Source organism: Natrix helvetica (genome assembly GCF_964273705.1).
Source record: "Natrix helvetica genome assembly, chromosome: 16".
NCBI lineage: Eukaryota > Metazoa > Chordata > Lepidosauria > Squamata > Natricidae > Natrix > Natrix helvetica.
The window spans coordinates 2505945-2521317 of NC_138563.1; the positions used below are offsets into that span (position 1 = coordinate 2505945).

At 49.7% G+C, this 15373-nt stretch overlaps 1 protein-coding gene across 2 annotated transcripts in view; it reads right to left on the reverse strand.

The window, feature by feature from the left end:
* Window positions 1-12227: 12227 nt before the first annotated feature.
* KCNN3 (potassium calcium-activated channel subfamily N member 3) overlaps window positions 12228-15373 on the reverse strand; it is a 34359-nt gene continuing 31213 nt past the window's right edge. The window contains exons 8-9 of one of the 2 annotated variants that reach the window (XR_014176603.1): window positions 12557-13003; window positions 12228-12400 (exon numbers count right to left, since the gene is read on the reverse strand). Coding sequence is in view for 1 of the 2 variants with exons in the window: in XM_081968398.1 (XP_081824524.1) it covers window positions 12701-13003 (303 nt within the window). In the remaining variant the exon portion in view is untranslated. Of the gene's footprint in view, window positions 13004-15373 lie in introns of both variants that reach the window. The other variant, XM_081968398.1, reaches the window with a different exon arrangement.

Consider the following 15373-nt stretch of genomic DNA (forward strand, 5'->3'; position numbering starts at 1 on the left):
GGGGGGAGGGGGGGAGAATGACACCCCCCCAAGGCCTTAATTCGCCCCCTCCCAATCCATTTGCACTCGTTTTTCTTCCTAAAAACCTTGACAGTAACTTAATCCGATTAAGCATGAAAACGCCTGGCATCAAACAGATGGGGGCGGGGGGGGGGGGGGGGGGGCTGTTGGCTCATTTTCCGGTAAATAACCTTGTAATTTGCCATCTGGCACTGACATCCGACGGCGGATTGTGGCTTGCTGCCCCTCTAAAGGCTAAACCACTCTTGGATCTCGCAAGCCTACAATCGTGGCTTAATCCTGGTAGACTCCCGTTCCCGTTGACTTGGATCCATTCTAGCCAGTGCTATCCACTGTGTCAAGGCTGTGCGATGGTCGTAAGTGTGAGGCCTGGCTGTAAAATCCCTTTTTTTCAGTGCCGTTGTAAGTTGAAACAATCACTAAACAAATAGTTAACTGGTCCCTCCCACCCCCAATGGATGGTACAACCACTGTCAAGTTGAGTGGGGTTTGGGGGGGACAGTTGCGCCAAGCTAATTTCACACAGAATTGGGGCAGGGTCTGGGCGGGGTGGGGGGTGGGGGGTGGGAAATGTTCCCCATCTGTGTGATCCCCAGATCTCTCAAGGTCATCCAGCTGTTAGATAGCTGTATGTTTCTTCTTTTGGCCACCAGGTGGCAGTATTGGTCAACCCTCAACTGTGCCTTGTTCTGTACTCACCTGGTGCTTTCAAAGGAATTTGGCACTCATAGAGCAGTTTGGACTACACCTCTCATCCTCCTTAACCAGGATGGGGCTGGCAAGTATCCGTCCCAGGGGTCGTAGTTTGAGGACTCCTGATTTAGTGCAATACCAAAAATGCAAATCAATTTTCTGCGGACCGCCAACATTTTCTCGCGGACTGCCAGTTGCTGACTGCTGCCCTGGAGGGAATCGACGATGCTCCGGAGCGAGGGAGGGCTGGATCTCTTGTTCGGACCGCCGAGTTTCCCAAAACCGAGAGGCTTAAGAGCAAAATCGTTTTATTTTTGGTTTCTTTCTTGAATCTGGCGTTATCAAACTCGCTATGATGATTAAATCTTGCCTTGACAGTAACCTCTTTACTGGGCCTTTTTTCCCCCTTCCTGCTTCTGCTTTATGCCTGCTGGAGGGCAGCCGTTCGGAGTCAGAAATCCTGCTCTGAAATACTTCTTTGGACCCTTTGAGGCGGGTCAATAGCCAAATTCCTAAGGCGCTAGATTGCAGCTACTTGGACCCAGGCCCTAAGAGCCCATCAGGCTGGGCCATTAAATTCCAGCAGCTCTTAAGGCTGTCCTTGAGATAATTGGGCAATGAGTCCCAGAGGCCTTGGTCAAGAAAGGGAAGAGAAGACACGAGTAACAAGGGAAATCCTGCCCTGGGCCAATGAATTATGGATGCTATGAGGGGCACCTGATTCAAGGTGGATCTTTGTGGCTTTACAGATCACTGGCAGCTCCGATGAAATGAGGGAACTTCCCAAATCTGTGGTTCGTTCTGAATAACGGCAGGCTACTGGATCTCCCTGCCATTCATTCTGTCTTCTTTCTTTTCTTTCCTTCTTTTTCTTCCTTCCTTCCTTTCTTGTTTTTCCTTCCTTTCTCCCTTTCTCCTTTCTCCCTTCCTTCCTTCCTTCCTTTCATCTATCAATCATCTATCTATCTATCTATCTATCTATCTATCTATCTATCTATCTATCATCTATCTATTATCTATCTATCATCTATCTATCTATCATCTATCTATTATCTATCTATCATCTATCTATCTATCATCTATCTATTATCTATCTATCATCTATCTATCTATCAATATCTATCTATCTATCTATCATATCTATCATATCTATCTATCATATCTATCTATCTATCTATCTATCTATCATATCTATCTATCATATCTATCTATCATCTATCATATCTATCTATCTATCTATCTATCTATCTATCATCTATCTATCATATCTATCTATCTATCTATCTATCTATCTATCTATCTATCTATCTATCATATCTATCTATCTATCATATCTATCTATCATCTATCTATCTATCTATCTATCTATCTATCTATCTATCTATCTATCTATCTATCATCTATCTATCATATCTATCTATCTATCTATCTATCTATCTATCTATCTATCTATCTATCTATCATCTATCTATCTATCTATCTATCTATCTATCTATCATCTATCATCTATCTATCCCTCCCTCCCTCCCTCCCTCTTCCTTAGCATAGCCACTTGCTTCATTTCATGAATAAAACATGGCACTGCCTTCTCCTGCCACCAATAAACAGGTTTAATCTTCTCGGGTTTTCCCAAAGGTTATCTGCCTTATTCATAGACTTTGAGAGACGGGGGGAGAGAGAGCTAAAAAGCCGAAAGAGATCGGGGGACACACTAAGCCACCATCTGCTTTGATTCTTAGCTGCCTTAGGAGAAGGTGACACATCTCCAGGCCAACCCCCCGCCCTCCCCAAAGATTTCCAAGCGATGGCGGGGACCGCTCAAATTTCAATATTGTCCTGAAGAGAAAGCATTTTTTTTAAAAAAGGAAATGGGTTTCAGGAAATAAGAATGTCTAGATTAACGAAGAGAAGCACCAACGGCCTTCCAATATTTGGGGGGTGGGGTGGGTGGCTGCCCCAAAGAAGAGGGGGTCGAGCTATTCTCCAAAGCACCCGAACACAGGACAAGAAGCAATGGGTGGAAACTCACCGAGGAGAGAAACAATCTGGAATTAAGGAGAAACTTCCTGATTGTGAGGACAATTCGTCAGTGGAACAGCTTGCCACTGGAGACTTTTTAAACAAGAGACTGGACAGCCCTTTGTCTGAAATGGTAAAGGGTGTCCTACTCGAGCTGAGGGTTGGACTAAATGACCTCCAAGGTCCACTCCAACTCTGTTATTCTGCTTTCCTTCCTCCCTCCCTCCGTTTCTCCTCCCTTCCTTCTCCATCACTGGAGACTGGGCCACCATTTGTCCAGTATGGTATAGGGTCCCTTGCTTGAGCAAGGGTTGGACTAGAAGACCTCCAAGGCCCCTTTCGACTCCATTATTCAGTGTTGTCAAATTTCAGTACAACCAGCCACCCAATGCCTCCCCCTCCTCCTCTCCTCTTCCTCCTCCTCTCCTCCTCCCCCTCTCCTCTTCCTCCTCCCCTTCCTCCTCCTCCTTTCCTCTTCCTCCTCCTCCCTCCCTCCTCCTCTCCTCCTCCCTCTTCCTCCTCCTTCTCCTCTTCCTCCTCCCTTTCTCCTCCTCCCCCCCTCCTCCTCACCTCTCTCCTCCTTCCCCTCCTCCTGTCCTCTTCCTCCTCCCTCCCTCTTCCTCCTCCTTCTCCTCTTCCTCCTCCCCTTCCTCCTCCTCTGTCCCTCCCTCCTTCTCCCTCCCTCCCCCTCCTCCCTCCCTCCTCCTTCCCCGCCTCCTGTCTTCTTCCTCCTCCTCTTCCTCTTCCTCCTCCTCTTCCTCCTCCCTCCCTCTCCTCCTCCTCTTGATAAGTCTTAAAAGGAGTCGAAGGGATCTATCCATCTATCAATTGAGTCCTGTGGGCTTTTTCAAAATAAAAATGAAGGAAGGAAACACAGGGGAGGGGAAAAAAAAGAGAGAGAGAGAGAGAGAGAGAGAGAAGAAAAGAAGACAGGAAGATTCACATCCGTATATATATATATATATATTTCTCCTGTGCATTTCTTCCCATCTGGGGGGGGTCTACGCAACTTGACACCCCCGCAAACTTCAAGATCTAGAGACCCACCTCTGTGAGATTAAAATCCAAGGCACTTTTATTTTGTTGGTTTCTACTTTTGTTGTTGTTGTTGGTTTTACAGTGAACAGGTTAAAGCCATTGAATTTGGAGTCATGGTTGGTTCCGGGGTGCAAGGGGGGGTGGGGAATGGGGGAGTGGGGGGGGGTCTTCTTCCTGGCAGTGCTGGCACCCGGCCTCGCAGACTGGGAGAAGGGGGCGGATGGGATTTGTAGTGCCCCCAAAGATGCCCCAAATGGCATCTTGTTTTCCTGCAAAAAAAACTCATTTCCACGACCTGATTGACAGCTTGCCCGCCCTATTGCTTCGCTAGGAAGGAGGAGGCGGGCTCCTCTGCACCAATCGGCTCTTCAAAAGGCAGAGGAGCGTTTAGTGACCGGTCAGTTGGCCATTGAATATATCCAGAGAAAGGGAAAAGAAAGGGAGAAGACCATCCACCATCCTGGCCCATATTCCAGATGTGTTCAAAACCCAGTGGTGGAATTACCCAGCTAGTCCTCAATTTACGACTGCTTCTCCCTAAGCGATGCCCCGCGGTATGACTTTGACGCATTTCCGAAGTGCCCTGCCGCTGTGGTTAATTACGTTAGCGACAGGTCCCTAAGTGAATCCAGCTCCCCCCCTCCCCCCTGACTTTGGCTCCACCAAAGGCACGACCGTCATAAATGCAAGTCCGTTGCTGGGCAGCTGACGTTTGGGCTGGCGCGAGCCAAGTCCGTGGGTTTTTTTCAGGGCGGTGGTAACGTCGGTCACGAAACGGACCGCCGTAATGCGAGGACTTGCCCCTACGAGAGAAGGGGAGCCTTCTGCGAAAGAGCTTCCAGGCTAGGGGCAGTCTATCTGATGGGGAGAACCAGCCATTGCTTTTTCCCTTTTCTTTCTTTCTTCTTTCTTTCTTTCTTTCTTTCTTTTTCTTTCTTTCATCTATCTATCTATCTATCTATCTATCTATCTATCTATCTATCTATCATCTTCTTTCTTTCTTTCTTTCTTTCTTTCTTTCTTTCTTTCATCATCTATCTATCTATCTATCTATCTTCTTTCTTTCTTTCTTTCTTTCTTTCTTTCTTTCTTTCTTTCTTTCTTTCTTTCTTTCTTTCTTTCTTTCTTTCTTTCTTTCTTTCTTTCTTTCTTTCTCCTGGCTTTGCATTCGTGGCAGTGCCAACTATTGGGCAACTTTATTTCTTTATATTTTTAGTCAAAAGAAGAGGTTGGGCCCTGAACCAGCTGGTGGGGAAAGGGACCTTGGGCAAGAGAACAGGGCCTTCCGAACAACTGGGGACAAAGAGGGCGCCTGGCTGGGCGGCTTTCTCTCTCTCTTTTTCTCTTTCTGCTTTTATTGAAAGTGAGAGTGAAAACAGCCAGAGATGCTTTCAAACGTGGCCAAGCTGAGTTTAAAAGGCAGAGGCGGAAATCCAACAGCCCTGTTCCTAAGCAGGGAGGGAGGGAGGGAGGGAGGGAAGGGCTTAGGCGCCCTCCCCTTTTCTCTCCCTCCAATGCTTGGGTTTTGAAGGGGCTCTGGGGCAGTTTGGAGTGGGGAGGGAAGGGAGGAAGGAAAACAGGGAAGGAGGGAGAAAGGGAGGGAAGGAGGGAGAAAGGGAGGGATGGAAGGAAGGGATGAAGAAGGGATGGGAAGAAGGAAAACGAGGGAGGAAGGAAGGAAGGAGGAAAGGAGGGAAGGAAGAGGGAAACAGACCGTCAGGAAGGAAAGGACTAGGATGGATAGATAGATAGATGGATGGGAGGGAGGACGGGAGGAAAGATGGAGAGAAGGGAGGGAAGAAAGAAGAGGAAGGGATGGCAGGAAGGAAAGCAGGGAGGATGGAAGTAAAGGAGGGATGGGAGGAAGGAAAACGAGGGAGGAAGGAAGGAAAACAGAGAGGGAAGGAAGGGGGAAACAGACGTTCAGTAAGGAAAGGACTAGGATGGATAGATAGATTGATGGGAGGGAGGGCGGGAGGAAGGATGGAGAGAAGGGAGAGAGGGAAGAAGAGGAAGGGATGGCAGGAAGGAAAACAGGGAGGAAAGGAGGGAAGGAAGGGGGAAACAGACCGTCAGGAAGGAAAGGACTAGGATGGATATTTTTTTTTAAGATTGCCTGCAATACAACTCCCAGAATCCCCCAGCCAGCATGCCTGAATCCCTGGTGCATCTTTCCTGCTTTATCATTGTAGCATCCCCTTAAAACAGGACACCAGAAAAAGAGCCAAGTCAACCCTTGCTAAGGTGGTAGAGCTAAAAAAAACAAAACAAAAACCCTCACTGAGGACTAGGAGCATAGGCTTTCCAAGCAGAGGGAAGGCCTGCGGGAGTGCAAGGCCAGGGGACCGGCGCCAAGAACCCCAAGAAGGGGTGAAAACTTCGAAGGGTGAACAATTCTGCGCTCCGCTTTTCGCCCCACGGCCTTAGCAAGCTTCTCGTGATTTCCCCAACTTTTGCAACGGCCGGGCGGACTACAAAGCCCCTATTCCTCTCTCGCCAAGCCTCCGCACTCCGGAACCAACCATGCGGGTTAGTAGGGAGAAATCTCGCTCCCTCCGCTTCTCTCAAACCATCGTTATCAGAGGTTTTTTTTTCTTAAACCCCCCCCCCCCCCAAAAAGGTTATGCGAACGTTTACAGCTTTCGTCCTTTATAATAAAGCAATATATTTCATAGGTAAAATAAACTATGGTTATGCTTTCCTTTAGTCGTAGTCATTTTTTGTTTGGTTGGGTTTTGTTCTTTTATAGAAAACGGGAAGGGGAAAGGAAAAAAAGAGAGAGAGAAAGAGAGAGGAAAAACAGAAATGCTCAGTCTTCGAAGAAGAATCTCGTTCCGCCTCTCTCTCTCTCCGGCGGGAATAATGTGGGACCGGGAGGTCGACACAGCAGGGACGGCGTTAGAAAAATAAAGTCAAATAAGAAGCAAAGAACCACAGTGACTCCCAATGTCGTGGTGGAGGTGGAAACCCACAGTCCGGCTAGATGTCCTTGGTTTGTCCCGCTTGTCTTCTCGTCCTTCCTTCCGCCCCCAAGAAATATAATCCAGTCTCGTTGTTTGGCAGCGTCGCCCCCGAATAATCGGGGTCTCAAAGCAAGGAGGGATGACTTGGGGGTGTGTTGGGAGGGGGGGGTCTTCCTTGGCCCAACGCTGCCGGTTTTCTTTTAAAGGGGGCTTCCATCCTTTCTGACCGCTGGCTGGTCGATCCAGTCATGCGCCGCTCCTTCCCGATGATGGCTTGTTCAACAAGGTTTGTTTCGAGACACCGAGAACAGCTCGGCTAAGACTATAGCAGGTCGAGAGGGGCGGGTGGACCACCGAGAGGGTCTCGTGGGGAGGAGACACCCTCCCCCTTTCTCTTCAAGTGGTACACTCCTACCCAAACCCCATCAAAGCTTTTCCTCCTTACGCACACACGCACACACGCACCCCCAAACAAACAGTAAGGCATTGTAGAATTACATATTTGGTGACAGATGTTTCCCGGTCAGCAGGAACATCTGGAGAACTTCCTCAAAAAGCTAGGGAGGATCTCCTCTTTCCTGGCCTTCCGAAGTTCCCCGTGGTTATTTTCATCGCTCAGCGAAGCGATGAAGCGATGGTCCGTTTTTGGGGTCTCCGTCATCACCCACTTCCTCCTCCTCAGACTTAACTACCTCTCTATTTCCCTGTCTCCCCCCCCAAAAAAACCCTCCAGATGTGCTGTTTGGATGTCCGCATGGTGGAAGATAGGGGCCTGCCCCAGACTGAAGGTATGAGATCCGTAGTTCGGTGCCGCAAATTTTGCACCGGATTTCTTGGCCCCAGGAAGGAAAAGTTGGGTGTTTTTCCTCCTCTGGATTCCTGCTGAAGAGATATTGTTAGAAAAAGAAGGGTTTTTTTTTTTGGTCGCGGGTCGAGTCAAAAGGCCTTCCAGGGCAACAGCTGGCAGAGGCTTCCAACTGGATAAAAATAAAGGTGTTTTCTCGCATTTTTTTTGGGAGAAAAGCAGATTTCCGGGACGAGGGGTTAGACGGTCGAGCGAGGAGGGGAAGTTAAAACATTCACAAGCCGAGAGTTGAATTGGCTAAACCTGCGGTCAGCTGACTGTTCTTTGCAAGCTCTGGAGTGCTGGAAAATGGCCCCAAAAATGGCCTGAAAATGGTCTGAAAAATGGCGTGAAAATGCCCCCCAAATGCCTCATTTTCAGGCCATTTTTTGAGCCAAAATGCCCCCCAAAACAGCCAAAAACAGCCATGCACAAGCCAGTTAGCTGGTCTTTGGCTTTCCATCACTTTCCAGCTCGGTAAACCTAGCCATGGGGAGGTGTTTTCATCCGACAAAGCTTGGCCCAGCGATCCGAGCTGGTTTTGTCCAACAAACCATGATTTAAGTGTCGTGAGCCAATGAGCTGGCTTCATTCAACAAGCCACGATTTGGCAGAGCGAGCTAAGCTGGTTTCGTTCAACAAGCCACGTTTTGGCTCCGCGAACTGAAACTGGTTTCCTTCCACAAGCCAAGTTTTGGCAGAGCGATCTAAGCGGGGTTCCTTCAACAAACCCTGACTCGCCACCGCAACTCAAGTGGGTTTCATTCAAGCAAACATTTCTTTGCCACAGTGACCAAAAGCTGGTTGCAGTCAACAAACCATGGTTTGTCCCAGCAAACGCAGCCACGTTTTGGCACGAGAATCCGAGAGGCCCAGATTGCCAAGGGGCGGGGTCTATCAAGAGAGAGGAAGTGGCAATGACTAACTGAGCACCGTCGACCTCAACATTCAATCCTGTCTTTTGGGTGTAAAGCGAGGAAGACACACACAAAAAAGCACATTCGTTGAAGCGGTAACCTTCGAACCCGCTTCCCTCGGGCCTTGGGGTAGTATGGATTGTGGGGACCCCCTTGGGGGGGGAGAATATGGGGTAGTTTGCAATATGAAAGCTTGTTCTTTCTCCCTGCTCATTTTTCATTGGTTTGGTTACTTTGGGGTTTGTTTTTTCCCCCCAGTTGTTTTTCAAACAGGTAGTCCTCGACTTTACGACCGCAACGGAGCCCCAGATTCAGCTGGCTAAGCAAGGCATTCATTAGGGGAGTTTTTGCCCCGTTTTGCCCCCTTTCCTATCACCGTTGCTAAGCGAATCGGTGCGGTTGATATAGCTGGTCAGAAGGAAGCAAAACAAGGATCGCGTAACGCAACAAGGGTCATAAGGACGAGCCAGTGGCCGCATGTCCAAGTTTTGATCAGGTGACCGCGGGGATGCTGCAACGGTCGTAACTCTGAGGAACGGTCCGACGTCCCGTTTTTTTCAGGGCGTCACTAAATAAACCGTTGTAAATGGAGGACCAGGTGCGGAGGACAGATTCGCCAGTCTCAACCTGGGCTCCTTTAAGAAAGAGGGCTGGACTTCAACTCCCAGAATTCCCCAGGGCTGGCTGGGGGATTCTGGGAGTTGAAGTCCACTCCTCTTAAAGGGGCCACGTTCAAAAACTCCGTTCAGCAGCCAACATAATATTGGACAAAGAAGGGAGACACCATCGCTCTCCAAGGTCCTGAAACAATTGTGAGTTGCGTTGCCATTTAAGGCACAACGTGGTCCCCCTTTTTGTGTCCCACTACTGAGTCTACATTTTGGGGAAGGGTTAACTACAAGGAGTCCTCAATTTACGTCCACGAACGGGAACACCACCCGGAGCCCCTCTTTTGAGAGAGATGGACGCTTAAAAAATTTGGAATATAAAATAAAATACATTTCAGATTCTCGACCCTTCAGATTCGCTTAACGGCCGTGCGACTCTCTTCCCGACGGCCGCACGCCCCCTCCTCAAACCGACGGCGACGAGAAAGTTTGCGTCAAAACGGGGCAAAGCTCGCTTCCCTGATGTCTCCCTTTCCCGGCAGACGTTTCTGTTGCGGTCATAAGTCCGAGGACTGTCCCAGAATCCAGCTGGGGAAACCAAGCTTGGGCTTTTGCTGGGGGAAGGGGAGTCTCCTTTGGGCTGCACCCCTTCCTCAAAATCGAGGTTTGAAGGATGATGCCACGCCGGGAAATGGGAGAAGGAAGGGGAGAGCCCCCCCCCCCGTGTCTTCGGCGTAGCAAATCGGGCTGAAGGAATAAGGGGGCTAAAAGGGGGTTGAAAAGGCGTGTGTCTTCCCCCCCCCACCTTAGAAACCCCTCCCTCTGGTTCCTAAGCAACTCCAATTGCCTGCAACCAGCCTCCTACTATAAACCAGAAAATTGGCAGCCTCTGTTCTGCTTCCCCCCCCCCTTCCTTTGTGATGCTGGGAACCCAGCTGTTGGAAAAGGAAGACAGGAGCCCCCCAAAATAAAATAAAATAAAGAAGAAAGAGAAATGGGTTTTGTTTTTTAAAATGCACAAAAAAAGAGGGGAAAAATTAAAAGGCTCCTGGAGGTTTTCCTTTCTTTTTTTTTAAACTCCAAGCGTCTTGCTGGCTTTTTTTGGGGGGGGGGGAATGACAATTACCTCGGCCCAGCAGGATTGCATGGTAATTAATAGCAGGCCGGGGCAATTACCGCGCCGGGTAGCTGTGCCAGTTCAAAAAGGCATTAAATGTCACCTCTTTGGCTTTTCTTAAAAAATTATCTGGGAAAACCAGTGTTCCTTTTGCAGGAGGGGGGTGGGCTCAAATGCACCACCACCTCCTCCTCTTCCTCCTCCTCTCCCACTTTTGGAAAGGCTTGGGATTTCTGCCAGCTTCCATAGATTCCTTTTCTCTCCGGCTTTTTCATTTAAAATCATCATAATAATATTTCAAAACAAAGGAGGAGGAGGAGGAGGAGGAGGAGGAGGAAGGAAAACTGGCATTCGATGGGGTCGGCTTTTTATTTTTAAAGCAAGGGGGGAAATCAGCTGGTTTCGAAAAAGAACAGAGGCTGGAAGGAGTTAAGACTCTCCCCTTTTGCAATATATGTGTGTGTGTGTGTGTTGTATTTGTGCTGATAAATAAATAAAGGGAGACTAGTATAGATCTATTTCAAGCTATTTAGCTCTCATCAGCTAGCCATACCCTTACTGGGATTTGAATCCCAGTAAGGGTATGGCTAGCTGATGAGAGCTAAATAGCTTGAAATAGATCTATACTAGTCTCCCTTTATTTATTCATCAGCACAAATACAACACAAACATAGCAAAGGCAACATTAAAAATAAAAATATGGTTTCAATATCACCAAAAGCTAACAGGAGGTATTTTCTCCTGCAGGCAGGCAGAGTTTTCACCTAAATGTGATTTTTTGGGGGGTGGTGGTCCCGAGGGATTTTACGTACCATGTTTGCACCATCATCCCCAGCCAAGCTGCCTGGCTCCTGCCCCTAAGCCCAGAAATTCAAGGGGTGGGGGGGATAGTGGGACAAAGCAGCATTTTAACAAAACGCTATCCATTTCCAGCTTGCCGATCAGAAAGGTTGGGAGTTCGGTGGTTCAAATCCCTAGCCCAGGCCTCTAGGGTTGGACTAGATGACCTCCAAAGGTCCCTTCCAACTCTGTTTACTGTTTATCTTGGCAGTGGGATCTGGTGCTTGGAAATCCGGTCGGATTTAAGACTTTTGGTGGAAACCCCCCCTCCCCCAGAGATGGGAGAAGTGGAGAACTAGGTTAGGCTGGGGAGGGGGTATGAGGAGGGGGGTTCAAAACAGCCCATTTTTCGGTGCGCTCCCCCCAGCCCAAGGGAGCCAAAGCTATTGCAAAATTCTTTGCCGCAATATTTCTCCAGGGAGGTACATGCCTGACTTCCTGTCTCTTTGCAACCCTGCGGGGGCCAAATCTGTTGACAAGGCCCCCCACCCCACCCAAAAGAGTCCCTTCCACGATGCTGGAAATTGGGGGGAAGGTTTGCCCCCCCTCCACACACAGGTAGACGGGCGTGGCTCCTTCGTTTCTGTTTTGAAACGTGGCCCAAAGAAGGAGGCCATCCCAGGTGTATGTTACGACTCAGGGGGAAGGAGGCGAACAGGTAACCTTCCACCCCCACCCCCCCCCAGGTGAGATGGAAAATTCAGAACAGCGATGAGCAAAAGGAAGGAAGGTGCCTCTCGTTTGGTTCCCCCTCCCCCCCCCAGCTTCTTCATGGTGACATTGTCCGGCAAGAGGAAGGGGAAAGGAGAAAGAATGGAAGGATAGAGAGAAGGAAGGAAGGAAGGAAGGAATAGAAAAGGGAGGGAATTGGAGGGGAAGGGAGGAAGGATGGGAGGAAGGAAAAGAAAGAGAGGGAGGGAAGGAAGGGAGGAATGCAAAAGGAAGGGAATTGGAAGGAGAGGAAGGAAAGAGTGAAAGGAAAGGAAAGGAAGGCAGGGAAAAGAAGGGGAGGAAGGAAAGAAGGAAGGAAGGGAAGCGTTGATAAAAGGAGGAGTGGGTGAAAAGGAAAGAAAGAGGTGAGGAAGGAAGGAAAGAAGGAAGAAAGAAAGAAAGGGAAGCGTTCATAAAAGGAGGAGTGGGTGAAAAGGAAAGAAAGAGATGAGGAAGGAAGGAAGGAAGGAAGGAAGGAAGGAAGGAAGGAAGGAAGGAAGGAAGGAAGGAAGGAAGTTGCACAACCCCGCCCCCTGAGGCGTGGCATCCACACAGTGGATTGGTCCCCCGGTCTGTCCGTCTCCATCTCAGTGCTGCCCTTCGATTGGCTTTGTTTTCACTTTGAAGACCTGAGATTGAAGGTGGAATCAGAGCCTCCACCAAGCAGGCAGGCAGGCAGGCAGGCAGGCAGCAGCAGCCAAGGGGCGGGGGCCCCGCTGGAAAAGACCCTGCCCCTCCAAGCCCCACCCCAAAGCCCGTTCAGGGGCCCGGAGCCGAGAGCCTACCATGCGAGCCCCAGGGCTTCCGGGGTCCTGGGTTCGAGTCTCTCTCCCAGGACAGAAGCATGGCCCCGTGGCCGTCCCTTGGGCCTCCTCTTCTCTGCCTCTCGTCCTTGGTGGCTTTGGCCTTGGCGTCTTCTTCTCCCCCCTTCAGCAGCTGCTGGAGCTGGTGTACGGGGTGGGGAAGGAGGTGGAGCTGACCCCCAGGGGGCTGTCGGAGAGGGACGTCTGGGGGGCCCCCACCCCGCGGCCCCCGGCCACCCCGCGGCTCTCCCTCAGGACGGCCAGGAGCTGCTGCTGCTGTTGGCGCAAGGTGTCCGTGATGAGCAGGGGCAGAGCGCTGAAGTTGGTGGCCAGTTGCTCCAGCTTGGTCTCCAAGCCCCCCAGCTGCTTCTCCAGGTCCTCACTGCGGTCGTTCAGCTCCGTGATGAGGTCATACATGACAGTCTGCATCTGCCAAGCGAAAGGGGGGGGACACACACAGAGGTTATTTCCCACCTTAACATCCTTTCTCTTACTCCTTCCTTCACTCCTACGCTCCTCCCTCCCTCTCCAATTCCCATCCCTTCCCTCCATTCTCTTCTTCCTTCCTTCCTTCCTTCCTCCCTCCCTCTCCATTCCCATCCTTCCCTCCATCTCTCCTTCCTTCCTTTATCTCCAGTTCCCAAACCTTCCCCCCATCTCCCTCCCTCCCTCCCTCTCCAATTCCCATCCCTTCCCTCCATCTCTCCTTCCTTCCTTCCTTCCTTCCTCCCTCTTCAATTCCCATCCCTTCCCTCCTCTATCCTTCCTTCCTTCCTTTCTCCCTCTTCAATTCCCATCCCTTCCCTCCATCTATCCTTCCCTCCTTCCTTTCTCCCTCTCCAATTCTCATCCCTTCCCTCCATTTCTCCTTCCTTCCTTCTTTCTCCCTCTCCAATTCCCATCCCTTCCCTCCATCTCTCCTTCCTTCCTTTATCTCCAGTTCCAAACCTTCCCCCCATCTCCCTCCCTCCCTCCCTTCCTCTCCAATTCCCATCCCTTCCCTCCATCTATCCTTCTATCCATCCATCCTTCCTTCCTTTATCTCCAATTCTCAAACCTTCCCTCCATCTCCTCCCTCCCTCCCTTCACTCCTACCTTCTTCTCCAATTCCCACCTCTTCCCTTCCTGCCATCTCCCTTCCTTCCTTCCTTCTCCTGTTCTTCCTTCCTTTCCCTGTACCTCCCTCCCTTCCCTCCATCCCTCCATTATCCACTCATCCATCTCCATCTCTCTCTGCGTGTCTCATGTTTACCTTACATACTTCTCTCCTTTCCTTCCTTCCTTCTCCTTCCTTCCTTCTCCTTCCATCCTACTCCTTCCTTCCTTCTCCTTTCCTTCCTTCCTTCTCCTTCCTTCCTTCTCCTTCCATCCTACTCCTTCCTTCCTTCTCCTTTCCTTCCTTCCTTCTCCTTCCTTCCTTCTCCTTCCACCCTACTCCTTCCTTCCTTCTCCTTTCCTTCCTTCCTTCTCCTTTCCTTCCTTCCTTCTCCTTTCCTTCCTTCTCCTTCCACCCTACTCCTTCCTTCCTTCTCCTTTCCTTCCTTCCTTCTCCTTTCCTTCCTTCCTTCTCCTTCCTTCCTTCTCCTTCCATCCTACTCCTTCCTTCCTTCTCCTTTTCTTCCTTCCTTCTCCTTCCTTCCTTCTCCTTCCATCCTACTCCTTCCTTCCTTCTCCTTTTCTTCCTTCCTTCTCCTTCCTTCCTTCCTTCTCCTTCCTTCCTTCTCCTTTTCTTCCTTCCTTCTCCTTCCTTCCTTCTCCTCCCATCCTACTCCTTCCTTCCTTCTCCTTTCCTTCCTTCCTTCTCCTTCCTTACTTCTCCTTCCATCCTACTCCTTCCTTCCTTCTCCTTTCCTTCCTTCCTTCTCCTTCCTTCCTTCTCCTTCCATCCTACTCCTTCCTTCCTTCTCCTTTCCTTCCTTCCTTCTCCTTCCTTCCTTCTCCTTCCACCCTACTCCTTCCTTCCTTCTCCTTTCCTTCCTTCCTTCTCCTTTCCTTCCTTCCTTCTCCTTCCTTCCTTCTCCTTCCACCCTACTCCTTCCTTCCTTCTCCTTTCCTTCCTTCCTTCTCCTTTCCTTCCTTCCTTCTCCTTCCATCCTACTCCTTCCTTCCTTCTCCTTTTCTTCCTTCCTTCTCCTTCCTTCCTTCTCCTTCCATCCTACTCCTTCCTTCCTTCTCCTTTTCTTCCTTCCTTCTCCTTCCTTCCTTCCTTCTCCTTCCTTCCTTCTCCTTTTCTTCCTTCCTTCTCCTTCCTTCCTTCTCCTTCCATCCTACTCCTTCCTTCCTTCTCCTTTCCTTCCTTCCTTCTCCTTCCATCCTACTCCTTCCTTCCTTCTCCTTCCTTCCTTCTCCTTCCACCCTACTCCTTCCTTCCTTCTCCTTTCCTTCCTTCCTTCTCCTTTCCTTCCTTCCTTCTCCTTCCTTCCTTCTCCTTCCATCCTACTCCTTCCTTCCTTCTCCTTTTCTTCCTTCCTTCTCCTTCCTTCCTTCTCCTTCCATCCTACTCCTTCCTTCCTTCCCCTTTCCTTCCTTCCTTCTCCTTCCTTCCTTCTCCTTCCATTCTACTCCTTCCTTCCTTCTCCTTTCCTTCCTTCCTTCTCCTTCCTTCCTTCCTTCTCCTTCCTTCCTTCTCCTTCCATCCTACTCCTTCCTTCCTTCTCCTTTTCTTCCTTCCTTCTCCTTCCTTCCTTCTCCTTTTCTTCCTTCTCCTTTTCTTCCTTCCTTCTCCTTCCTTCCTTCCTTCTCCTTCCTTCCTTCTCCTTTTCTTCCTTCCTTCTCCTTCCTTCCTTCCTTCTCCTTCCT